The 26081-nt window shown below is 41.5% G+C and overlaps 1 protein-coding gene across 1 annotated transcript in view; it reads left to right on the forward strand.

Moving 5' to 3' along the window:
* The window catches only part of ITGA2B (integrin subunit alpha 2b), a 45433-nt gene extending 21801 nt beyond the window's left edge, over positions 1 to 23632 (forward strand). The window contains exons 15-30 of the mRNA XM_042474715.1: positions 423 to 521; positions 2308 to 2363; positions 4266 to 4417; positions 6382 to 6507; positions 6957 to 7024; positions 8911 to 9058; positions 9834 to 9917; positions 12487 to 12566; positions 13361 to 13441; positions 13830 to 13935; positions 15146 to 15298; positions 15937 to 16050; positions 16513 to 16626; positions 17974 to 18075; positions 18940 to 19062; positions 20983 to 23632. Coding sequence (XP_042330649.1) covers positions 423 to 521; positions 2308 to 2363; positions 4266 to 4417; positions 6382 to 6507; positions 6957 to 7024; positions 8911 to 9058; positions 9834 to 9917; positions 12487 to 12566; positions 13361 to 13441; positions 13830 to 13935; positions 15146 to 15298; positions 15937 to 16050; positions 16513 to 16626; positions 17974 to 18075; positions 18940 to 19062; positions 20983 to 21054 — 1678 coding nt within the window. The 3' untranslated portion in view covers positions 21055 to 23632. The remainder of the gene's footprint in view (positions 1 to 422; positions 522 to 2307; positions 2364 to 4265; positions 4418 to 6381; positions 6508 to 6956; positions 7025 to 8910; positions 9059 to 9833; positions 9918 to 12486; positions 12567 to 13360; positions 13442 to 13829; positions 13936 to 15145; positions 15299 to 15936; positions 16051 to 16512; positions 16627 to 17973; positions 18076 to 18939; positions 19063 to 20982) is intronic.
* Positions 23633 to 26081: the final 2449 nt, after the last annotated feature.

Consider the following 26081-nt stretch of genomic DNA (forward strand, 5'->3'; position numbering starts at 1 on the left):
ATCTGCTGCTGTAGGGTTCATTGTCACCATACCTCTGGAGTGTGACAGGTTGGAGAAGGCTTAGTATGCATTAGCACTGCAGAAGTAATTGAGTTGGACACCACTTTAACTGCCATGGCTCAGTGCTATGGAATTCTGGAGATTGTAGTTTTGTGAGACTTAGCTTACTCTGTCTGAGAGCTCTGATGTCACAATAAACTACAAATCCCAGAATTCCATAGCATTTAGCCATGGCAGTTAAAGTGGTATCAAACCAGATTGTTTCTGCAGTATGGATGCAGCCTTAGTCCTTTGAAAGCAGTATGGTGTATGGTGGTCTCAGGCATCAATCAACATCTCGGCCAATATCAAATAACTGTCTGCCAGTGCTAGGCTTTAATCAATATATGCGAGTGTGTGTTTTTTGTTTTTGTGCCCCTCAGAGCTCAGCCGGTGGTGGTGGTCAAAGCTCAGCTGGTCTTACCAGATGCACTGAATCCAGAGGATAAAACCTGTGGGGCACCAGGAGCAAAAGCCAGCTGGTGAGCTGAGATGCAATGGTATTACCTTTATTCTAAAGCAAATATTTCACTCCAGAGCTCAAGAGATGTCTGATGCCCACTGGGGCTGTGGGGTGAGTCAAGGTGTCATCAGAGGATGATCCAGCTACTTCTGAGTTGATACCCAATGTCTGCCCTTGCAAGTTTTAAGTGTATTTTTCACCCATCTGCTGGTTGGGAAGGGTTTTGCAGATTAGGTGGGCAGTGCCCCATCTGACCAAACTATAAGACTACCCTTGTCCCAGATCCCACGGTGCCTAAGAGGTTCAGGTTTTGCATAGAGAATCAGTTAGTGTATGCTTCTTTGATTCCCTTTCAGAAAGACACTTCTTTCTGTAACAAATCAGAAGGAAAAGGCAGAATTTAGTTTCCATTGGGTAAATGATTTATGAAATTTTCTTGGGATATTTGTTCGTTGTTTGTGTACTTTATTTATGGCCCTCCTTCCCAATTAAAAAGAAGAAGAAAATAAAACCAAATTGAATGATAATTATTACTTTAACAAAGATAAACAGTAGGACGCAACAAAAATATATTCACATAGTAGAACTTTCAGGAAGTTCCTGAAAGTAAAAAGGTGTCATTTGTGTCAACTTTCCATTCTCTTTATTTTTGCATTATTGCTGTTTGGTGCAAATGCATCTGAAAAACACGCCACATTTGTGGGGGGTTTCTACCTTCAAAATCCCGTTTCTGAGCGGGATTTGTCTAGTGTGATAAGGCTCTATGTGTCTTCAAGGTGCCTTTGATCTATGCAATCCCTATCCTGGGTTTTCTTGCCAAGATTTACCTTTTGCCGAGGTTGTGACATGCCTGACATCAACCAGTAGGTCTCGTGGCAGAGAGGGGATTCGAACCCCGTCCAACACTCTGATCTGTCTCCCAGCTACAGTAGACCAATGTAATGAATGGAACCTAAATAAATTTTGGCTTACCATGTTTCCATTATGTATTCTTTTTAAAGAATAAAAACACATTATCAAGGACAGAGGGAAAGAAAGAAGCAAGAAGGGCAGGGTAGGGAGTAGACAGGAGATTGGACATACCCTCCACATTCTCTGGTGTTAGGAGTGAAGGACCCTGTAAATGTGGGAAAACTGCAAACAAAATACCATCATTCTTTTTACATAAGAGAACACCTTTCTAGGAATCTTCAGGTCCTCCAGTGCAACTCTGTGGTCAACATCTGCCAGAAGTTGATCATAGAATAATGCTGGAGGACCTTCAAAATCCCTAGACAAATGTTTTCTCCAGGAACCTCTAGGTTCTCCAGGACAACTCTATGGTCAACTTCTTGCAGAATTGTGCTGGAACACCTAGAGATTCCTAGAGAGAACATATTAATCAATACTGCAAATAATCAAATCTGCAAAAGTCAAAGCTGTATAGGTCTGAATGGACAGAGAGGTCCCTGGATGACACTGAGTTTCTAGTAACTGCTTTGAGAGGTCTTTTGCCACACAGCATCTTCTTTCCCCAAAGTCTGTGTCAGCAGTTATTTCTATATGTGAATATTCCTTTCCCCCACCCCGGTGTTTCTGAGATATACTGGACTACAGTTCACATCATCTCCATCTGGAGAGTCATAGGCCAGGGAAAGCTAGTGTACATTGAAGAAAATATAATGCACGCATCTTCCACACACTGAGTTTCCAAGAGTGGGTTGCTAATTCCTCACTGAACATACATTCAACAGTAGGTTTAGGATTACTGTGCTGTAAAATATTGTGCAAAATGGCCCTCATTGTCTTTCTAACCCGCTATGCAGCTTCACAATCCAGATGTGCGTAGGAGTGTCAGGAAAAAGCATGCCACAGAAAATTGGTGAGTGTTGCCTTAGCTGCTGGAAGAGATGGAAACAGGGTAGCCAGGACTGGGCTTCTGACCAAAGTCCAGGACCGCAGACCATGTAATTAAGGGGGAGAAACTGACTTTCTAGAGCAGCAGAAGATGGGGACAATGGCAAACTGAGTTAATGTTGTTTGTTGCTGCGTCTTTTCTTCTTATTTCCAAAACCAAAATGTGTACATGACAACAGAGGCTTGTATTATTATTTTTAACTTTAAAAGTATATTGTAATAGTAATTAATCCCATATGAGCCTGTACTGTTTTAGGACAGCACAAGCAAACTCTGCTTTTCCTTGTTGCTGTGGTGGAGCTATGATTTAAAAATGCAAAACTACTCATGATCAGAATATTTCTTTTCTTTTCTTTAAAGCCAGCAAACAGATTCTTTATCCCTCCCTCCCTTTCTTTCTCAGTCTTTCTCCCCTTAGTAGTTCCATATATTTCCAGAACAGTTTCCTCTTAAGAGTGAAATGAACCCAGAAAAAATATTCTGCTGACATATTTGTGGAAGGACTTGCAATTAGTAGAGGGCACTATAGAGGACTGTGTGTATGTGCCTTCATGTCACCTGTTGATTTATGGTGACCCTACAAGTATCATAGGTTTTCTTAAGCAAGGAGTACTCAGAGGTGGTTTTGCCCATTCCTTCCTCTGAGGTATTGGCTACAGCACTTAGTATTCATTGCTGTTCTTCCACCCAAGTACTAACCAGGATTAACCCTGTATAGCTTCCAGTACTAGATGCGGTTTGGTATTTTTAGGGTATTATTAACAAGTCCCACCACATTAGGTTTGCACAGATGAAAGTTACTGATCTTGGACCAAGACTGTCCCATTCTTGTACCAAGGAGGAAGTAACTTGTGTTGATTTGTAAAAACTGATCAATAGTACACAGTAGTCTTCTCCAACCTGACACCTTCTAGATTGGTTATACTACAGTTTTCAACATCTCACCTCTGACAGCCCTATTCCCTTCTAGTGAGGATAATATGAAGTGTAGTCCAGTATATCCAGAGGTGCCAGACTGGGGAATCTGGTACCCAGCCTAGGACAGGAATGGGCAAATATGGTCACCAATATGTTTTGAATTGTGTCTACCATAATTCTCCACCATTGGCTATGCTGTCTAGAGTTGATACATGTTGTAGGCACATCTGGAGAGTTATCAACTATATTTGGTTGTGGTATAGTTAGGGTAAGATCAAGCATGGTGTGGTTTGATCATTAGACAATGGCTCTGGAGACCAGAGTTCGAATCCCTGCACAGCCATGGAAACAGCAAGTCACACTCTCCCAACCTCAGAGGAAGGCAAAGGCAAACCTCTCTGAACAAATCTTTCCAACAAAACCCCATGATAGGATTGCTTTAGGGTCGCCATAAGTTATAAAAGACTTGAAGGCACACAGCAACAACTACTTAGGGTTCCTAAATCATAGGGCCTGGAGTTGTGTCTCAGGGATGATCCTTTTATTTCTAGTCCTTAGAGCAAGGAGTAGGGAACTCAGGGTGAGAGTGCTGCCTTTAAAAATTTGTGTTTTCATTTTCTTGACTTTTAAAAAATATTTAAATAACATAGTCTGTCCAACTGTCATTGAAGTATCATACTTCATGACTTCAGGTCATGAGAGGCATGACTAAATCATAAATGCGTCATTCAGTTGCAATGGCTCTATTTATGAGTCTACTGAGCAGTTAGGTAGCTGCCACCAATTTTCCTATTAAGCATCTTTTTTGCTTCAGGGTGGCCTCCTCATGTTTTACAACAGATGGGCAGGATATGGGTTGATTGGTGTCTCAGGTAATGATAAATGAGCATGGATGGTTCTACTTCTGCCCTTTGCACTGCTTTCTGCCAGTTTCATCCCATTCTTCTAGACCTGCATGCTGAGCTACAGCTGGACCGCATGAAGCAAAAATTTGGACGGCGCGTTTTCTTGCAGCAGAACAGCCAGTCAAGCCGGATGTTCATCTTCGAACTATCACAAAAGATTCCCCAAACGTGTCAGAATGTCACTGCCTACTTGAAGGTATGAGACTCTAGGAAAGTATGAATGAAAGAATGTGGGAGCTGGGAGTTAAGCTGGAGACCTCAGAGGAATTGGTTTTTGGACTACAGCTTCCCATCCCCCTGGCTCCTATCATCTCTCTATCGCATTCTCTCATGTCTATCAAATTAATATCCCACCTTTCTATCAGTATGGTACCTAAAGTGCCCTACAATATAAGTATGTAGCCTGGGAGATTCTGGGAGTTGCAGTCCCAAAAATAATTTTTCATCACTTGGTAATACCAGCCTCATACAGGCAGAGAAATAATAAGGAAGGATGCCTCTGAGTATATGCAGAGTGCATGGTGAGGTCAACCCTAAACTAGCCTCAAATGTCTGGGAATTGAAGACAGAGTGGTCACTTCTGATTTTATAAATACAGGTTGGGTATCCTTTATCTGGAATTCCGAAATCCTCCAAAACCCAAAACTGTTCACACTGCTTTCTTATATTTCAGTGTGCACAAACTGTTTCATGCACAAAATTATTAAAAAGTTATGTATAATATTACCTTCAAAGTATGTATATAAGGTTATACAAAACTTAAATGAATTTGGGTGTCATCTCCAAGATATCTCTTTTTACATATATGCAAATACAGTTGGTCCTCTGTTTTCACGGTGGATCCGTTCTGGACCCTCCCATGAAAACTGAGGCTTGTGCATATTCAAGCCCTATAGGCTTGAGTGGGGCATGCGCCTGTGCCCATTAAAAATAGTGGAGGTTGCCTCCCCGTGGATTTTCAAGGTCGTGGATCTGAGATCCGTGAGTTAGGAGGAGCGACTGTATTCCAAAATCCAAAACATTTCTGATCTCAAGCATTTTGGATAAGAGAGACTCAACTTGTACAGTGCCTTAATTTAACAAGAAATACTTTGCTTCCCGCTTTTTGTAGAATAAAATTATTGCTTTATCCCTACCTCTGCCATTTTTTTCTTATGGAGGAGTTCCTGAGTGCTTTTCATTGCTGTGTGACAGATGTAATTCCAGTAGCCCCCACCATTCACTGCAGATCTCTGCTTGAAGCCTATCTTACAGATGTTAAAATCGTGCCAGAGAAAAAAGGGAGGATCTTGGAAGTGTCTGTGTGCATGCCTAGATGCAGTTATTCCTGTTGCTGGGTGACTGTCCCTGCTTCCTAGTAGGCAGAATTGTTTTAATCTTTGGGTGCTGTGATGGGAGATGCTTTTCTGAATGGATAATTTGCCTGCCTGGCGGGGATTCGGAACCTGCCTTCTGTAGTGCAAGAGGGTATGGGAGAAAACAAGTCAGTTTTGCAGGCTGAATTTGAAACAGTTTGAGAGAGTCAGGGAGCAATGAATGTAGCTGAACTCGGACTATGGGCTACAATGGGATCCTGGAAACCTAACCCAGCTAAATTGCTGTTTCGCTTTCTGCACAAAACAGCCAGGTGTACATTTTGCACAGAATAAACAGGGAGACATTTGTTTAAATTATATGTTGCTTTCTTTGAGAAGAAAATTAGTGAATAATAACATGCCTACTCTATGTAGCACTGCCTCTGAACAAACATCTCACCATTGGGAGAGGTGGGGAACTCTTGTACAGCAGCAGCTGCTAGTAGGGCCAATAGCAATAGCAATGGCATTTACATTTCTATACCACTTCATAGTGAGCTAAGCACACTCTAAGCGGTTTGCGATCTGTAAGCCAATTGCCCCCAACAAGCTTGGTATTCATTTTGTCAACTTATGAAAGGATGGAAGGCTGAGTCAACTTGGAGCCCTCTGGGATTGAACTCACAATGTTCTGGCTGCAGTATTGGCATTTAACCACTGTGCCATGAGGGCATCCCTAGCTAATGGGCATCATGGCTGGAGATGATGAGAGCTGCAGTCCAACACATGCAGAGGGTCCTGGGGAGGGGAAGGCTGTTCTGGGAGATACCTGAGACACTTCTCTGCTCCTCTCTCCCAACTGCAGGATGAGACGGAGTTCAAAGACAAACTGAGCCCCATTGTAGTGAGTCTCAACGTCAGTCTGAAGTCAACTTCCAACACCGAAGATCTGCAGCCTGTGCTATATGGCCAATTGATGGTCCAGGAGCAAGTAAGATTCCCCACCCACTCCAAAGAGTTTTCCTTTTTGTTCCTTTGATTTGTTTTCTTACTACTTCTATATCATGGTGTTCTAACATTCTTATCCTAATTCATTCTCTTGATTTCATTTTTTTGGGGGGGATAAGCTGCCCTGGAAACCTATTGAAAGGTAGGGCAGAGGTTTCCAAAATAAATAATGTTGAATTTTCATTCAGACAAGTACTGAATTCTTAACAAAGAACTGAATCTCCTGAATCAGAAGACCAGCTTCCTAATTCTGGGATGGTGGGGCAGCTTGTGGTTGGCAAGTAGTAAGAGAAATACACTCTGCACGTGATCAGAGGCCCTACTCCTTGATAAGTCTCAGGTGGTGGTGACTTCAAATGTAAAAACTGATAGAGCTGGTGTGTGAGCACAAGTAGTTGGAGAACAGTGCTGTGTGTTTGTTCCAACCTACAGACTCATATTATTCTGAACTGTGGAGATGACAACATCTGTATCCCAAACCTCAAACTCTCTGCTCACACGTAAGTACCTAGTCCTTTACCAAAACATGAAAATGACATTGTTTTGGATTACAGTTCCTAAATTCCCTAGATAGCATGGCCATGCTGGCTGGAATTCTGGGAGTTATAGTCCAAAATTGTAATAGCCTCACCTCAAGCTTTGTTGCTTGTAACACCAGCAGCCTGTTCATCTTGACAGACAAGGATGAAAAAGAGCCAGAGTAGAGTAGTAGCTAAGAGACTGAGATACAAATTAGAAAGTCTCCAATTCGAATCTCAGCTCTTCTGTGCACTCACCTGGTGGCCTTAGGAAGCAGTTTCTTTCAGCCTCTGCCCCATCTCCTTTCAATAAGGCTGTGAAAGATAATAATAATGCTTTAGACTTTCTTAAGTCTACATTCCAACAGATGTTGTTGGAACGCACTATGATCAGAGGTAATAGGAGTTGTAACCAAAAATGGCTAAAGATGCTGTAATGAGAAGAGGCTACTTTACCAGGTTGTTTTTGAGGATTAAAGATTACAACTATGAATATTTATCTATTTGCTTGCTAACTTGTTGCCTTTCTTACAAAAATTGGATTCAGAGCAGTTCATAAGATAAAAAAGACACAAACAAAAATCTAAAGCTCTAATATTAAAGTACAATTAAACACATTACAGTATTAAAATACAATTTAATTAACAGCAATTTAATTCACCACGATGAACTTGAAAGCACTATACAAATGTTGATTGTGATTGTTATTGAGTGGGATCCAGGTTTAATCATACCCATTGATATAACTGGACTTGATGCTAGTCAGTCTATTGAATTCTATGTAGTATGAGATCTGCATCTGACCTTTTCTATTAGATAAGGTTGAATAATGTGAAGCCTAGTATCATACACAAGTAATTAAATTATTCAATATTTAGTTTTTCCTTAAAGTGGCTTAATTCCATAGATTTCCCAATTAATGTTAAAATTAATCCTACAACTTAATTAATTAGAACCAGAACAGACAGGGTCTAAAAGTGGCTCCCTGGTGGCATAAGAGCATGGCGTTTATCTTCAATATGGAGTCGTCTCATAGGGGTGACTGTGCCACAAAAACTGAAACAAATAGACAGCACATCCACACTTGTACTGAACCGATTCGTTTCAAAAAAGTGGTGAATTCTGTGGATCCGGAAGAACCGGTTTAAATGGGTTTAGCGCTGTGACTCCCTTGCCAAACTGCACCAGAAATTTGGCACAAGTGTAAACAAGGACCATTTAAACCTGTTCAGATCGATTTGAAAACCGATTTATTATGTAGTGGCAATGAGGTCTAATACCCGCACAAAAGATGATGTCAAACATACCATTGGGGAAAAAATATAGTGCACTTCCAGTTAAAAATCCCTTCCTCTGAAAGCTAGGCCAGTTGCAAAAGGCCAGTCTAAATAAAACAAACCAATACATAAATAAATAAATGACTGTTTGCCTGATGGGAGCCAGCCTAGTTGTGTGCAGGTGTTTCCAAGCTTGAGAGTGCCTGTGGAGAAAGCCTAGTACAGCCCTTCCACCATCAATCAGTCTTCCTCCTGGTGGTCCTTTCCCCTTTCTTGTACAATTCAAGACCGCAGGTGCCGTTCCATTGTCTTGCCTAAAGAAAGGAGGAGGAGGCATTGATGGATGGAGAAGGGACAACTGGCTTTCCTTGGCCAGTTGTTCCCACTGTTTGGTTCTGTGCCCAGCCTCAATTCCTCACTTTAACTCCATTCTGAAGATTGTGGAACTAACTGCATTCGGAAGATGGCTTTCAACTAACATCCACTGTTACATCAATGCTGGGGTTGTGCTATTTCTGTTTCCTGGTACATAGCAGGAGGTCTTCCTTTTTAACTTTAGCTCTGTAATTTTCTGGCATGGCTGGGTCTCAGGAATGAAGGCTCTCTGCTGATCGGGGCAGACAATGTGCTGCTCATCCAGGCGACAGCAGTGAATGATGGTGAAGGTGCCTACGAGACCGAGCTGGTGGCTGAACTTCCTACTGGAGCTTACTTCCAAAGAGCAAACAGCAGTACACAGGTACAGGCCTCACATCTCTGCACAGCTATTGCCAAAACTGCAATCCTATAATCCCTTTCCTCCATTACTGAATTAAGACAAGAAAAATGTGTAGGTTTATTCACCCTTTGCTTTATCTTTATCCTAATTGTTGTTGTGTGTCTTCAAGCCATTTCTGACATATGATGATCCTAAGATTTCCTTGGCAATATTGAATCAGAGGGATCTTGCCATTGCTTTCCTCTGAGGCTGAGAATGTGTGACTTGTTTGTGTGACTTGCCCAAGCTCACCCTGTGGGTTTCATGGGTGAGCTGGATTTGAATTCTGGTCCAATGCCCAAACCACTACCCCACCGTCCTAATGGCATATTGTAAATAGTATTGACTGACTTCCTCCAAATCTTGAATAGCTCAGGTTTAGCAAAGTGTAATAATGTTTATTCTGAGTTGCGTCTCTCATCTTCTCCAACCAATGCAGCCAATTGACATGCTGGCTGAAGTAAAGGGAATGATAGTTCAGCAAATCTGGAAAGTGGAGTGTCAAAACATTCAAGACAGAGATCATGTGGATGGAAATGACCCATCATGTAGTTCTGTCTAGATTGCCCAAGAACAGTGATTATAATAGTAACCATAGGAAGATGCTCTGCTTCATTTCTTATGATGCTCACTCACCATATCTCATGCAGAATTCTTTGGGGATGCATTCTCCAAGATGCATAATTCAACATCATTGACAGTGTTCCATGCACTCACACTTTAATACCCCTTCCTTTTTTTCCTCTCTTGCCTGCAGAAGTTGATTTGCAACTCCCGCAAAGAAAATGAGACCCACTTGGTGGCCTGTGAAGTGGGCAACCCAATGAAAGCTGGCACATTGGTATGTGGTTAATTTGTAAAAAGAGCTCAAGCTCAAGCTTGCATCAAAGCATGGCAAGCCCTACCATAATGTTGAGTGTGGTGCCCACCTGAGTCAACTGATTTTTGGGTGATGAAAGGGAATCAAATTTTTGGCTATTTAATATATTACTATTGTATCTTTACTGGTGGATTTCCTGCCTCAGGTGCCCAAATAGCCTCATCAGATATAGGTACTATGCACCTGAACTTGGAAGGACAGGAAAACAATTGCTTTTTCCTCTCTGGCAACACTGGTTTCTTATTCTGGCCTTACTTGAAGCTAAACCCAATGATCCTGAAATTCTGTTTTCTTTTTTTAAAAAAACACCAGATTTAGTGTGGTGATGGGTAATTGTTGTAAGAACAATGGCACTGTTATCTTAAGCCAGACTTTTTCCAACTTGGTATCCTGCAGATGTATTGGACTATAAGGTGTTGTACTGAGCAGATATTATGGGAGTTACTGCACTTGGAGAGGCACCAAGTTAGGGAATGCTGTTTCTAGTTTTTAGTCATGACATGGAGAATGGGTTCTCAGTTCAAGGTTTTCCTCTGTGTGTGATTGCAATACAGGTTGAGAGTTTGGGGGAGGTGCTGAAGCTCTTACCACTCTACAATAATTATTTCTGCTGTCTGACCCACATTAAGACCCCACCTATTCTTTAACAGTTATTCTTTATGCAGGATGGATAGCATTGATGTCACTAGGGGGGCTATGGGGGTTGCAGACTACACTGGGTGACACCATCAGAGGAGTGATACTAGTAAGCAGTAAGGCATCCCAAGACCTTTTCCCAGAAAGAAAGGGAGGATTTTTCATGGCATGCCATTCCCCTTTGGGAGGGAGAGGATGGGGTGAAGCCACAGACCTTTCACTCTGTTTCCCCTTCTGCAGACTCCCCCTCCCAATCTGTTTGGCTCCTTTTTGCCCTTGTCCTTGGGGCATGCTGTTTGCTTTGACTTCCTTTTTCCTTAAGGATGGAGATCTTATGTAATTTAAAAACTGTTCTTGCTCAAGGTGGGTGTCCTGTCTTTGCTGTCTTGGTTGAGGGGGATGGCAGTGACAAGATGCTGAGTTACCCAGGGTGAGATTCACCTCCCCAGGAGATCCATGGGGGTCACACCATGAAGTTACCGCACTGGGTGAAACCAACCCTAGTGATGCCACTGATGGGCAGCATGGACCAAGAAATTGGTGCAGTGATGATGATATGAGATGCTTTTATCCAGATGTTAGGAAGAAAGTGCAAAGGCAGGCTTACTGTTGAACATGAAAACAAAAATAATGACCATGGAGAATCTATACAAATTCAACCTACACAATGAGGAAATAGAAATAGTAAAAAAATTTCTCATACCTGGGATCAAACATTGATAGGAACAGGGACTCTAGCCAGGAAATTGGAAAAAAATTGAATTATGTCTATCAAAGAACTAGAAAAGATCCTATAATGCAAAGATGTACAATTGAGCACAGAAGTTAGAATCATACAATCCCGCTACCAGGTTGCCTACCTCTCTGCTTCTCTCAACATAATGTGGAGCAGCAATACTGATTTAAGAAGCTAGTCTTGGTTGGGGAGGGGATAGGAGCAGTTCGATGAACAGGGAAGGAAAGGCTGCTGAAAGCATTAAAAAAGCTGTAGAGACAATGGATAGGAATAGATAAGAAGCAGAACTGTGTCAGCAGAATGGTGTGACATTCCAAAGATTGGAGGGAGACTTCCAATTGTTAAAAACCATTAAACTCTTTCTCAACAACAGTGGCATCACTAGGGGGATGCAGGGTGTGTGGACCACACCAGGTGACAACCTGGGGAAGGGGTTGACACCACTGCTCCTCAGACATCTGCCTTTTGGCAGATGTGGTATTCACCTGTGTCCCATTAAAATGCTGAAGCGATGGTGTGAGTGAGGTGAGGCTCAGTGGGAGGAGAAAGGACAGGCCCCAGGTTTTTAAAAATAAAAATGTAATTAAAAATAATAGTAATAATAATACATTTTCTTTAAAAGCATCACATTTTACCAAATTTTCACTCTAAGCACATGAAACTATGTACAGTATATGCAAATACATTTAGGCTGTGCATATGATATTGTATCATTTTAATTGTGCTAGTTGTTTATGTCACAACAATTACCATTATATTCAGTGATAGATGGGCATTATGATTTATGAGTAACATTAGTACAAAAAACATGACTAAGGATTTTGTATCGTGTGGTAATGGGGGGGGGGCAATAGGGGGATACCACCATGAGTTACTGCACCAAATGACACCAACCCTAGGGATGCCAGTGCTCCTCAACACTCAGATGCTAGATTAAGCAAAATCATAGTGGCAGTCCTATTCATATAATTCAAGTTAACCAATTTAGTAACAATTGGATGGCGTCCATGTGCATAAATGTGCTTAGGCAGACTTAGAAAGCTGTTACCTGACGTGAGTTTGAGGGGGAGCTGTGTGTGTCCTCTGCTGTTGCTCCCTTGGTGCATTGTGGCTGGTATTTCCATCTCTCTCTCTCTCTCTGCTCCTCCTCATTTACAGATCAAGGTAGATTTAGAACTAAGTGTCAGCCAACTGGAAAATGCTGCAAATACCATCAGTTTCATGCTGCAGCTGAAGAGGTAACTAACTGGTCCACCATCCCATATCCCTAAAGCTAACTCTCCCATGGAGTCTGAAGCCCTTGAGCACAAGCTCCCTCCTTGTAGTCTGGCAAGTGTGGGGAATTTGTTCCTGTTAGATATTGTTGGATCGCCGCTTCCATCATCCATGAGTCTGGCCACTGGCCATGCTGGTTGAGAACTCTGGGAGTTTTAATCTAAAAAGTAATTTCTCCCAAGGCTGGGGGAACCTGTGAGAAGGCTGGGGGAACCTGTGACCCTCTAGATCAGGGGTGGACAGAGTGTAGTCCTCCAGATGTTGTTGAACTAAAACTTCCAGCAGCCCACACCATTGGCTAGGTCTGATGAGACTTACAGGCTAGCAGCATATGGAGGGCTCAACTCTGCTCTAGATGATGTTGGATTACAGACCCATAATCTGTGACTCTGATCACTTGACATATTGCTTGGGGGTAATGGCATCCAAATAACGTCTGGAAGACCACATATTCTCCACTTCTGCTGTAGACATATTTATCCTCTCCTCCTTCCAAGGAAAAGCTATGCTAAATACTGAATCTTCCCACTGCCAGTGTTTTCTGTCCCATGTCCATCCACTCTGGTCAGGGGTTTTGTATCTTGAAATTGCTGCATGGTAGGAGACAAAACTCATCCAGGTATACAGTAGCCTTCCTTACTTGTGACTTTCCATGTCACAGGGCTGGACCCCCTTTGCCATTTGAAAATAAAATCTAGGTTTGGCTCAGATTTAAGCCCTGTTCTGGTTCCCATATGACTTCACCCTTTTCCTGCAGCAAGAATACCCTCAACTCCAGCAGTAATGTGGTACGACTGCCAGTCCCTGTCAAGGCGGCTGCAAAGATGGAGCTGCTAGGGTGAGTGCAATACCCAGTGGTGGTGATGTTAAGGGCAGAACAAGTTGCTTCTTTTGACAATTGCTGTTTTTCTGTAATCGTCACAGACTGGGGACATTCTCATTGGGGAGTATTTTGACATGTGTGTGTGGACATGTACACACATGCAACTTGAAAATTATACAGGACAGGAAAACTTTCCTACTGGATTCTCCTGTCTTCCAAAGTGCCTCCTGCTGGTCTCTCATGAATGAGAACAGTAGGTGAAGCATTGCTTCCAGAAGTCATAATGGGAAAGGGTGTCGTACCCTTTTAACACATAGTTCCTTTTGCCTAGAGGAAGTGGTGTCCCAGGGCAGTAAGTTGGAATAGCAATTTAATTCTCACCTGCTCTGTGTTCTACTCCTAGGATCTCTGCACCAGCTGCCCTTGTACTCCCAGTGATCACTGAAGACTATAAGAATAAGAGCAAGAAAGTAGATGACTATGGACCCAAAGTTGAACATGTCTATCGGGTGGGTACAAAGAAGCAGAGGCTGGAATTGGCCAGAGCTTGGGAAATGTGCTTTTGGGGACTATACCTCCCAGAACTCCTTAGACAGGATGAACTACATCTGGGATTTGTAATCCAAAAAGGTAACATTTCCAAACTTTGGAACAGGATGCAGAGGACTAATACCATAGTTTTTTGTGGGTTTTTCGGGTTATGTGGCCATATTCTAGTAGAGTTTAATCCTGATGTTTCATCAGCATCTGTGGCTGGCATCTTCAGAGAATGCTGGCATGGAAGGGAGTGGGGTATATATGTACTGTGTGAACCTGTGTAGGTAGGAGTGATTTCCACGTTAATCTATGTATTCTGTTGTTGAATAGCAAGGCCTCAGGGTGGGAAGATATGCAAAGAGGATTAGTATCTGTTTAATTAGTGATCATTGTCTGCTGGGAAAACCCCTGACCCTGGGTGGGTTTTTTATTTGCATTTTGCTGGGTCTTGATTTTAGTGTTTTTCAGGACTAGTAGACAAACTTTGCTAACATTAAGGATTTCTTCTTTCCTCTTGAAGTTGTCTTGGTAGATTTCAAAGGCTTCCCTGTGCATTCTGACCTGATAGCTGTTGGGATGGTCCAGAATTTCAGTGTTTTCAAATAGCATTTTATGCTCAGGATGGTTTATAACATGTTCTGCTACTGCTGATTTTTCTGGCTGACCTAGGCGCATTACAGACCGCCTAAAAGCGGTGGTCTGCCTGCACTGCTGGTTGCTCCGCAAGGGAGCCGCAGCAGCCAAACCGTGCAGCTCCCGCGTGGAGCAAAAAAGAAGCCCCAAAATGGTGCTTCTTCCTGCGGCGCGGTTATGACACTGTGAGGCGCCAGTGGCGCACTCGCAATGTCATAAGCGCCGCGCGACGTGCAGACGCTATGCATCCGACACGTAATAATGGCGACTCCTGTGTGTATAGGGCGCTACCATTATTACGCCCCCGTCACGTGCTAGGGGTGAGGCTGGTGTGGACGCTAGGTCCCCGGCCAACCCCTAGCACTTGATGGGGGCGCCTCAAGAGCCCGTCTGTAACGGGCCTTAGTCTGCAATGTCTTCCATGTTCCTTGTACATTCTGTACATTATAAACCTCACAAAGGTAGATTAACACCATGTTGCTGTTCCCCTTCCATTGCTGTTCCCCTTCCTTGGTTGGCCCTACTCCCCTAATTTTCTGCCCCTCCCAGTTGCAGAATGCGGGTCCTAGCACTGTGTCTGGGGCTGAGCTCCTTGTGGATTTCCCCAACAAGTTCTGGGAAAGCTTCTTGCTCTACATCACCAGGGTGAGCACCGAGGGCAACGTCACCTGCTCATCCATGAATGAGACCAACCCCCTCAAGGTAGGAGTACTGGGAAATCACATAATTTGTTTTTAAAAGAATGTTTTCTGTTTATGTTGGAGTACTTTCACATACCAATCCCTTTACTTGTGTGTACATCTGTTTAAGAGGCACTCCCACCTGTTCTCCTTCACAAATGGTATTCCCCCCTATACGGTGCCACATCTTCCTTCTTTTTAATTAAATTTTTGGTGTAACCCATTAGCACAGCTGGTAAAAGTTAATTTGGGGATTACAGTTCCAAGAATGCCACACTCAACATAACAACTGACTGCAAGATTATGGAAGTTATAGTCAAAAAGTTTTTTATTCTTTCCTGTGCTACATTTGAGTCAGAGGATACATGTGATTTGCATTCCCATGCAATTACAGTGAGGAGGAACAAATTGCAATCCTCCAGATATTATTCAAATACATTTTTCATCATCCCTGCCTGGCATAATCAATAGTGAGGGATGATGAGAGCTGCAGCCCCAAAACATCTGAAAGACCACACTTTCTCCCTTTGCATATTACAGGTTTGAAATTATGTTGCTTCCGGTTGTCTCAGGGCATATAGCCAGAGAGATGCTTTGCATTGCTGCCCTTGAGATACATCTGCCTGCTTTTTTACCTGTTCAGTGTATCTTTCATCATAGCTGGAACTCCAAGAGGCCATGACTACCCCCAGTTCCAATATGACTGGTCAGAGAGGGCGCTGGCGACAGAAGCGTGATGTGAGCCCAGCGTCGCTGGAGGAACCTGTGCTGGTGGTGAGACATTATGGGGATTGTGGGCTATTTCATAGTGTAGTGTGGTCCAAAGCCATTCACATCAGCTCATGTCCACATCCCCAGAAATTGGGCCAAGTCCGCATTTCATTTTCCCTTTCTGTAAAGCTGGGATACCGTGAATAATCTGCCATGCGGAATTCTTCTGAAAACGAATGAGGCAAATATTCTGTACATTAGAAACTTCACAAAGGTAAAAATTCAGCATAACATTGCCTGTTATCTAATACTTTGCTGAAAATACCCATATCCATGAAATCTATGAAGCTGATTGTTTTCAAACAAATTTCCAACTCGGCCCCCCCCCCAGTACATTTCCCAACCTTTGATCTGTAGCATAGGATTGCACCTGGAGTCCCTACAAATTATAGACCTTGTAGGGTGAACATCTTGATTAACCTGTTTTGAATGGAATGGAATCTAATTAATACTATCTGCGTACAGAACTGTAGCAGCCAAATATGTGCAGTCCTCCGCTGTCGTGTGGGCTTACTTGAGAGAGGGCAAGGAGCTATGGTGACTATCCATGCCATTCTATGGTTGCAGAGTTTCCAGGAGGTAAGGAAGGAGCTTCTGCTGAAAGAGGGAATGGGCATGCTGGATAGGAGCTGTAGTTTAAAAAGGTAAAATTTTCCATTCCGTCTGCTGATGTCCCATCCCAAAAGGGATGCAAAAACAAAGCCCTCTTGGAATAGATGTTATGGGCAAAATAAATGTTATGAGTGCCAAGCCCCACATGATTGTTGTTACCCCTGACCTGAAATGACATTGTCAAGTGGCTGCCAAAAAGTCAGTTTGCCTTATATACCATGAGCCTGTGTCATGCTTTACATGCTTTTGTGCAGAGTACAAGAGGATAGGTCCTTGCCCTGAGGAGCTTGCAGTATAAAAATAGACAAAGAAAAACAGCAGAGAAAAGGGAGGGTGGAGAACAAAGAAGGGGGGGGAAGATATGTGATTGTTTCCATTATGCTAAGTTACAATCACTGTCAGAGCTTGGGAAAGTTACATTTTTTTATTGTACTTCCCAGAACATTTCATCTAGCATCATGGGGGGTTCATTCAGATGCGGAGGTATTTTTTTTTAGCTCACTCATGCATTCCTGGTTTGTTATTCCCACTATGGAACCACATTGATGCACATCTCTGCAAATTCCATTGCTTACACATGCATGCATTGAAATAAAGATGGAGTCAACAAGAGGAATACATTTGGAACATATTCAAGACATGCAGAGTTTTATTCGGGTCCATTCATGTGTATTCACATCAGTTATTCACATGACTGATGATGCAGATCTTTTTTAAGCTCTCGGGGAATACCCCAATCCTGGATCAAGTGGGTTTTTTGGTAGCTCCCGCAAACTTAAATGAGTGCATTCAGGATGCGTGTGAACAATCGAGATTTAACCCAGATTCATCCTGGATTGTTTTCACCATCTGAATAACCCCTGGATATTCTAGAAGATTTAATCTAAAAAAGTACAATTCCAGTTCCCAAGTTCTGGTTCCAGAAAGTATGAGGTAAGCCATGGAAGCAGGAACGGTTATTGCCAAAAATCAGTTGGAGAAGAAGTAGGTTTTGGTGAGGGTTGTAAGGAAGTAGAAGATGGATGTTTGGAAGAGCCATGATCATAGGAAAGAATGAATCAGCTGAGTGCCAAGATATTTGGAGCCAAACATCCACATTAAGCTTTGGAGGTAAGAATAAGGAACTTGTACTGGGGAGATGCAAAGCCTGCATATGAACCAAGGAGTAGGGCAGTCTTCCTTTCCCTTTTAAAAGCAAGGTTTAATCTCACATGGTCACTCTCTTTATTGTATATCCTGTCTCCCTCCCCTGCTTCCCCACTGTCCCAGATTAATGAGATTTACATGTTGTCTGTGGCAACTGTTTTACTACAGCGACCCTTGGAACAGTTTCTTATCCAGTCTCAGGCCTGGTTCAACACTTCAGGGATGCCGTACCACATACAGCCAGAGGTTCTACCAAGTGGGTCTTCTCTGGTATGTCTTGAAACAAGGGTTGCTGAAATGAAGGGAAGAAAATTTTGGGATGGCAAACATTTCACAATGCCAAGTGCTTTAATAAAAATTCTCACAGATTTTTGCTTTTGAGTTTAATCTTTGAGGAGTTTAATCTTTTTAGAATCATAGTCATAATTTATTCATTTTAAGACAATAGTTCTAAGTAATAATTTGCCAGATTCAATAGTTTATTATTCCCCAACATGACCACAGCACAGTGTAATTCCTCAGCTGCCATAACTAAGAATACTTGGGGTGGGATGGGGTGGAAAATTGAATAACTACAAGCAGATATAAAGCTAGTAGACTATTTCCTGAGAGCCAGCATTGGACTATAACTCTGGAGACCAGGATTTGAGTCCCTGCTTGGCCATGGGAACCGACTGAATGGCCTCGGGCAAGTCACCTCTCTCAACCACAGAGGGAGGCAAAGACTCTGAACATAAATTGCCAATAAAACCCCATGATAGGTTCACTTTAGGGTCATGCTAGAAATGAGTTGGAAATGACTCGAAGGCACATACAACAAAAATATTTCCTCCACAATTTGCTTCTATTTTGAAGTTTAGGTTTCATTGCTTTGTGTGTTCTGGTTTTTAACTGTGATATGTTGGAGGATATACAGGAGTGGCTTGTCACATCTCCAGTATTCATCTCCAGATCTTCTTGGAGATGAAAAGATCACTTCTTGGATTCCAGGCCAGGCCTGGAGGACTGCCTGTTCTGGAGATAAACATCATTTCCTAGTAATTTTGAGCAAAATCTGGAGGCCTGGCCTACTTCAAGTGAAGTTGAGTTCTTTCATTGTTTGACTTTGGCTTTTCCTTCTTCTTTCCCACATAGGCTGAAACACTAGTGGAGCGGGTGAATCCTGATGCTGAGAGGGAGATCCCTGTATGGTGGATCATAGTAGCTGTATTGGTGGGACTTCTTCTTCTTGCAACCTTTATTATAATTCTTTGGAAGGTAATTGCAACCATGAGAGGGACGGGCAGGTCTTAAGATGGGAGTAAAGTGCATGGAGAACCACGTTGGGTGCTAAAATCCCAGATACCTGCCTCCTTAACTCTGTAAACATCCTGGAGAGAAAGAGAGAGAGCCTGTTTATGGGCCGGGTGTTATCCTATATTAGAGGTTGGCAAAGTGTAGTCTCTTTCTTGCGTAACTCATAGACCCCTTATTGCTCTCTCTGATGAAGAATAATTATTTCTGTTTTTCCATTGAGAAGTAGCAGTATGGTATTAGCCCCTGGACCTTCCAAAATATCACACCCATGTGTGACACAAGCCAGGGTGTACACCTTACTGGAGAGCTTTCTGATACCCACCAGCTGTTGGTCACACAGAAGTAGTTGAAAAGGAGAGAAAATGAAGAGCTTCAACTTTACTGGAAAAAGAAACAACCATAATCCACTTCATTCCTTGTTGTGGGATCTGTCTGCTGATTTACTGCTACCTTTATTGCAATGACTATAACATGTTAATATCATAAAATAAAGCAAAATCCAAAATTCCCAACAGAGGATACCTTTGTTGGCCAACCAAAATGCAGAAAACACATCACACAACCTTTCAAAATTCCACTGGTTTCTTTATCAGGCAAAAGATGTTTCAAAATTATACAGGAGAAGAAAAGTGGCACTGATAGAGTCACAGGCCTACATTTTGTATCAGGTGTTGTTTTGGTTGTAGTTCAGCTGATTTGGAGGGATCTCAATGCAGGCAGAGGCCACTCCTTTCTTGGCCACATGCAGACTCAGACAAAGGGCAGTAAAATTTAAACTCGGTCCCCACAAGGCCAAGAGAGGAGTGGCCTCCGTTTGCATTTATATCCCTCCAAACCAGCTGAACTACAACAGAGACAACATCAGACACAAAGCGTAGGCCTGTAACTCACTTTTCTTCTCTAGTATGGTTTTTTGATAATATATTTTGCCTGATAAAGAAGCCAGTGGAGCTTTGAAAGCTTGCATGGTGTGTTTTGCACATTGGCCAATAAAGGTATCACTCTTTTGTGGACTGGGGAATTTGTTTTTGTTGTTTTTTGCTGTATGGCCAATATAACTACCCCTGAATATGTTAATATTGTGTTAGCTTTGCATTACAAGATATGCAAAGCCCCCATCCCAAATAAGCCACAGTGTGTGTGTGTTGGGTGGGGGGGAGGACCAACCTTTTCTTTTTTCTTCAACAAAAACTCAAGTGGGATGTATGGCTTCTCTCGGAAGCTAATAAAATCCTGGGAAGCCTTCTGGAAGTGCTAATAGCTTTGTAAACAAGGCACTGGGTTCTTTGCAATGGTGGCTGATAGCTCCCATGTCCATGAGTTGATGAACCCACTCTGGGAGTTAGTCTGAACTTTAAAGGATTTATCCAAGATGCCTCCTCCCTAGATAAATTCAGCACTTTGGATAACTCTTTTTAAATTTCACACCAGCTGCCTTATCACATGAGAAAAGAAAGTGGAAACAGAGCCAGAGAGTAGCTGTTTTCTCTGTGCCTTACTGCATGATGTTGTATTACTGAAGCACTATGATGTCATGCGGTAAGGCACACAGAGCATAGCTTCTTTCCAGCTCTGTTTCCACTTTTCTTGTGCAATAAGACTGCAAAACACAAAATGGATTTGCCAGCCCATGAAACATGGCAGCCACCAGCCACCCCAGGTTGCCGGCCATCTGTGAATTTTCGACTTTGACATTTCTGAGATCAATGGAACAGTCCAGGAAATTTCACCAGAACCAAGTTGTATGGACAATACCATATTAGCTGATGCTGTTTTATGTGTGCATCAAGAACAGGAAACTATGTGGGTTTTTTTGTTTTACTAGCATGGAGTGCTATGTTTTACTCACATCATGTTCTCATTTCTTCTTTCTTCCAATAGACAGGCTTTTTCAAGAGAAAGCGACCACCCACAGAGGAGGAGGAGCAACTTACCAATGAACATGGGGCATAGTCAGCTGGGAAAGGGCAATAGGAGAAGATGTGATGCTTCCAGGGCACACACATATGCACCCCATCTGAACTCATTCCTGGGACCATCCTTGCATAGTTCTGAGAAGATACTCACTAGATCTTTTGCTCCTTCAACCACCTTCCTCACAAATACCTCAGGATGCACCCTTTTCTAAAAGTCGTTTTTACAAAACAATGCCAACAATGGGCAGCATCATATGCACACAGTTTGGGAAGTAGATGATAATGCCATTCATCTACCCCAGCACAACAGACAGGATTTTTTAAACCTCCTTAGTTTCAGCCACTTTCATTCCACTGCTTTCACAGGTCATGATTGTTTTCTTGTTTCCATTTTCTCCACCAAGCAGACCATCAATCACAGATCCAATTTTTAGAGGCTTGCTAATTTATATGTAAGAAAAAACAGGTTATAGATGAGTGAATATGTAAGAAAGGAAAGCCTTTCCTTACGTAGTTTGAAAATGATATGTGGATTTCATTCCTTAAGATAGGGGTGAGGAATCTGTGTCACTCCACATGTGGATGAACTACAATTCCCATCACTCATCGTCCACAGGCCAGGCTAACTAGGACTGATGGGGAGAGGAGTCCAACAGCATATGGAGAACTGTAGGCTCTACACCCCTGCCTTAAATATACTCAAAACCAACTATAGTTAATATGTTAAATGCTTATGAATATAGTTGATAAATGATATCATTGCCACCCCAGAATTAAAATAATTGATGTGACTAATTTAATACACACACACATACACACACTTGGGTGTACTCCACACTTCCCCTTCACTCTTCAATAGGCCAGTGCATTTGATGTTTTAGAATTTCATCTTTATCATGAATCATAACAGGTATGAACTTGTACTTATTTGTGAACCTCTTGGCTAACTTGTTGATAAATTCATTCTTAATTCACATCCAGTCAGTTCTCCAGTTATGAATTTATTTCCTTCCTATATTCAAAGACTATATTTAATCAATCTTCCATCTGCATCAGCCAGTATTGGCTTCGTTCTTTATTGGTTCCAAATGAGCCTAGTTTTTTGTTCTGTTGACACTCCTGTCTCCAGGGAGAAGTACTTTCTTGTAATGCAGATTTGAATGATCAGAACAGTGCTATTCTTTGAAGGGGAACCATGCAACTCAGAACCTGAGGTTTGCTCAGATCATGCAGTAGCTGCCAAATGCCTGGGGCATTTTACCTGAGAGAGAAAATTTTGCTGTTAAACAAACACAAACTAATATTATTTTTAAAAACTTACTATAGTGTTATCTCTCTTTTTAAATATGAAAGCCATCTTAAATCCCATCCTGGGAAGAAGTCAGGATATAAATAGAGTGATGGATGAAATTTTTGTATTATTAAAACATGAGATACAAAGCTGTTTAAAAGTAAACGTTAAAAGACCTATTATTATTCTGCAATCTCCAGGTCTCAAAAATCTCCAGAGTTTGGAAAAGTTATCCTTTTTGGTCACAACTCCTAGAATCCTCTTACCATCATAGCTAATGGCGGGAGGAAGTTCAAAGAAAGAGTAATGGTTCCAATCTCTGGCATTAACAGCAAACACTGCCACCTTTGCATTCCTGATGTTTTTATTATTAGAATGAAAGCCATCATAATCCCAAAAGCTAAAATTGTCTGCTAGCTTTAGAAGTAAGCAAGAAATAAGCAAGGAGGTATTCCCATCAATTTGTTCCAGGGAAAAAAGAACTCCAACTTGTGAGTCTCTAACTTGTTGCTTCCTCTGGGTTCCACACATCTGAGGTTGCAAATCTGTCACTAAAGGTTTCTTTATTTGTTGTTCCAGTCAACAGATTAAAGGCAAAACCTTCATTTGAATGAGTAAGCACATGCAAATGAATGGTGACCTGCTCTCCATTCCCTTCATTTTTCTTTCTTTCTGGGAGTGGTGATGTGGGTACACACACATTTCTTGCCATTCTGTGCATGTGGCAAGCAGCCCGTGGACCCTGGGGTTTGTTAATATTCAAGAGGCAGCATCCTTTAAACAGAAAGATATGGAATGAGGCCACTGTTGCTCTCGGCAGTCAAATGGAGCTAAGTGTGTGGTTTTTGGGAAGATCTATAATTTTCTGGATCTTGTATTTTTCTTGACCATCACCAACTGTATCCTAGTGCAGCACACTCTAGTTGCAGGTCCTGTGGCTGCATATACCTGAATGCCATCAGCATACTGCAGTCAAATGCATGGAACATAACTCTAGCAGCCATTTAAAAAGAAAAGAAAATCCTTTGGGGAGGGGTTGACTTTCCTTGCAGGTAAGAAGAATTGGGGTATGTTTAGCCTTTGCCTCTCCCACCTGCTGCCTTTTCTGTGCTGGCGCTTCTGTCCTTCCAAGGTCCCAGAGGCACTGTTTCCAGAGTGAACATGCTTTGGTATGCTGCTGGAGCAAAAGCTGTTTGGAGACAAATTGGAATGGAGGTCTAGTGGGCAGAGAAAGAATTAAGCCTGCTGCTTTTCAAATCCAAGTTGCCCTCTTCCCAAAGCTACATTTGCATAAGCAAATAAACTGCAAGGGTTCTGAATTGTGTTTCTGTGTAATGTCTTAAGACTTGAGAGTGTGGTTTTCCAGACTTCCTGCATTCAGAAACATTTCTTGTTTTAGTATTCTGGAGTGCACATGCAGGACTCACCCAAGCCATTGTTCGGAGTGAGAATTGGTCATCCTTTGAGTAGAACCATGGAAATCAATGAGATTTTGTTTTGGAGTGAGGTCACATTTCAATCATGACTTGCTCATGTGGAAACTAGGACATCTATGGCCAAGCAACATCAAGGGCAGGCAACAAGATGGCAAACACAAAACTAATAATTTAAGAAAAGAAACCCTGGGAATTTATGTACTGAGTCTAGGAAAGTCTGTGCGAGTGAAAACAACAACAAATAACCCAACTGGGAAGAGCAAGATTTCTCTTTTCCTATCTCTCCTGGAGCATTAATTACTCAGTTAATAAACTCTGCACTTTGAACTTTGCAGGAACTGAAATAAGCTGAATACACAGCGGAGGATGAAGAGAAACTGGGACATTTTAAAAGCAGCAGAGAAACTAGGATGGCAAAGGATTAACTGAGGGGTAAAACAGATGGGCAGGAAAAAGTGGATTGAACTTGCATTTTCCAAAAGCAGTTTGAAACCTTGCTGACTGCAGGGTTGCTCCCAAGGCAGCCTGAATATGCATAGCCTGCCCACATGGTGCGGCATCAAGCTGTGCTGCTGGGTAGTTATTTTGTTGCCTTCCCACCATCCATGCGCACTGTCGCACAAACACACCATCAGTGACCATCTGCTGCCTAGTTGCCATCCCATTGGATGGCCACCCTTTTGTACATGGTAATACTAGTCTACTAACAGAGCAGGAGATGCCCTCTTACTTTTAGGCCATTTACATTCCCATTCACACTCCAGAAAGAAACATCCCTTCCTGAGCCAGTGACATTCGTTCTTAGGGTTGGTGTCATCAAGTGTAGTAACTTACGGTGCCAACCTCCTCATTAACCTCCTCCTCCCATTTCACACCATACAAAATCCTTTGTAATGCTTTTTTGCACTAACGTAACTCATAATTCCCATATACCACTGAATGTAATATAACAGTTGTGGCATAAACAACTAGCAAAATTAAAACTATACCTATGCACAACCTAAATACATTTACCTATACATAGTACATAGTGAAGATTTGGTTCAAATGTGATGCTTTTAAAGAAAAATTTAATGAAAAGGAAATGAGGAAGAAGGAGAGAGGATGAAGGGGATGATTAGGATGAGAGTTGATATGTTTTGCTTGAGATATATGAAAACATGCAAGATTTTGTGTGTGTGCTATGTTATGGTTGAAATATTTTAATTGTTGGGTAGGTTTGATATATGACATGATATCATTTCATATACGCAACCTAAATGTATTTACTTATATATAAGTTGGTTCAAACGTGATGTTTTTAAAGATTTTAAAAAAATATTTACTTATACATAATGAAGAGTTGGGTCAAATATGATGTTTTGAAAGAATATGTATATATATTTAAAAATATTTACTTATAGATAAATGAAGAATTGTTTCAAATGTGATGTTTTTAAAGAAAAAATTTAAAAACATTTACTTATAGATAATGAAGAGTTGGTTCAAATGTCATGTTTTTAAAGAAAATTACTTATCCATAATGAAGAATGTGATGTTTTTAAAAGAAAAAAATTTAAAAATATTTACTTATACATAATGAAGAGTTGGTTCAAATGTGATGTTTTTGAAGAATTTTTTTAAAAATTACTTATGCATAAATAAAGATGTGATTTTTTTAAAGAAAATTTAAAAAGAATATTTTTTAAAAAAATCTATTTGTTTATTTAATTTTTTAAAAATTGAAATTTGAATTTAAAAACTAAAATAAAATCCTGGGGCTTCTCTCTTTCCTCCTCTCATTGAGCTTCACCCCACTCCCACCATCTCTTAAAAAGCATTTTAAAGGGATGCAGAGGAATGCCATTGCATCCCAGAAAGCCATAATAACTTTCCAGAATTCTGAAGCCCTCAAACACAAAGTTACTTATGGTTTTATAGGGTTTTGGACAAAGGAAACTCTTCCCCATCATGGACTGGCTACAGGAAAAGTTAAACATATATAATTCTTACATTCATTAGATACGAAAAATGCATATTTTTGACATCCCATGTGTGTACATCCATTGCCCTCCACTTCATCCTGGTTTTAACTACCAGTCCCAGGATGTTCCAAGATGATATTCCATAACATTATTACTTATGTCCTAATAAAAGCTTTCAGGCGCCACGATGGGTAGAAAAGCCTTCGATGATGTTATTTGACATATAATTTACTCTTCCCATATAATCCCACCCTAGAGGACCTTTTCATTAGCTGCTCCAAAACCGTGGAATGACCTGCTGGAGGAGAGCCGTCAGATTAAAGATAATAATAATAATAATAATAATAATAATAATAATAATAATAATAATAAT

This window comes from Sceloporus undulatus, chromosome 6 (assembly GCF_019175285.1).
Source record: "Sceloporus undulatus isolate JIND9_A2432 ecotype Alabama chromosome 6, SceUnd_v1.1, whole genome shotgun sequence".
Taxonomy (NCBI): Eukaryota; Metazoa; Chordata; class Lepidosauria; order Squamata; family Phrynosomatidae; genus Sceloporus; species Sceloporus undulatus.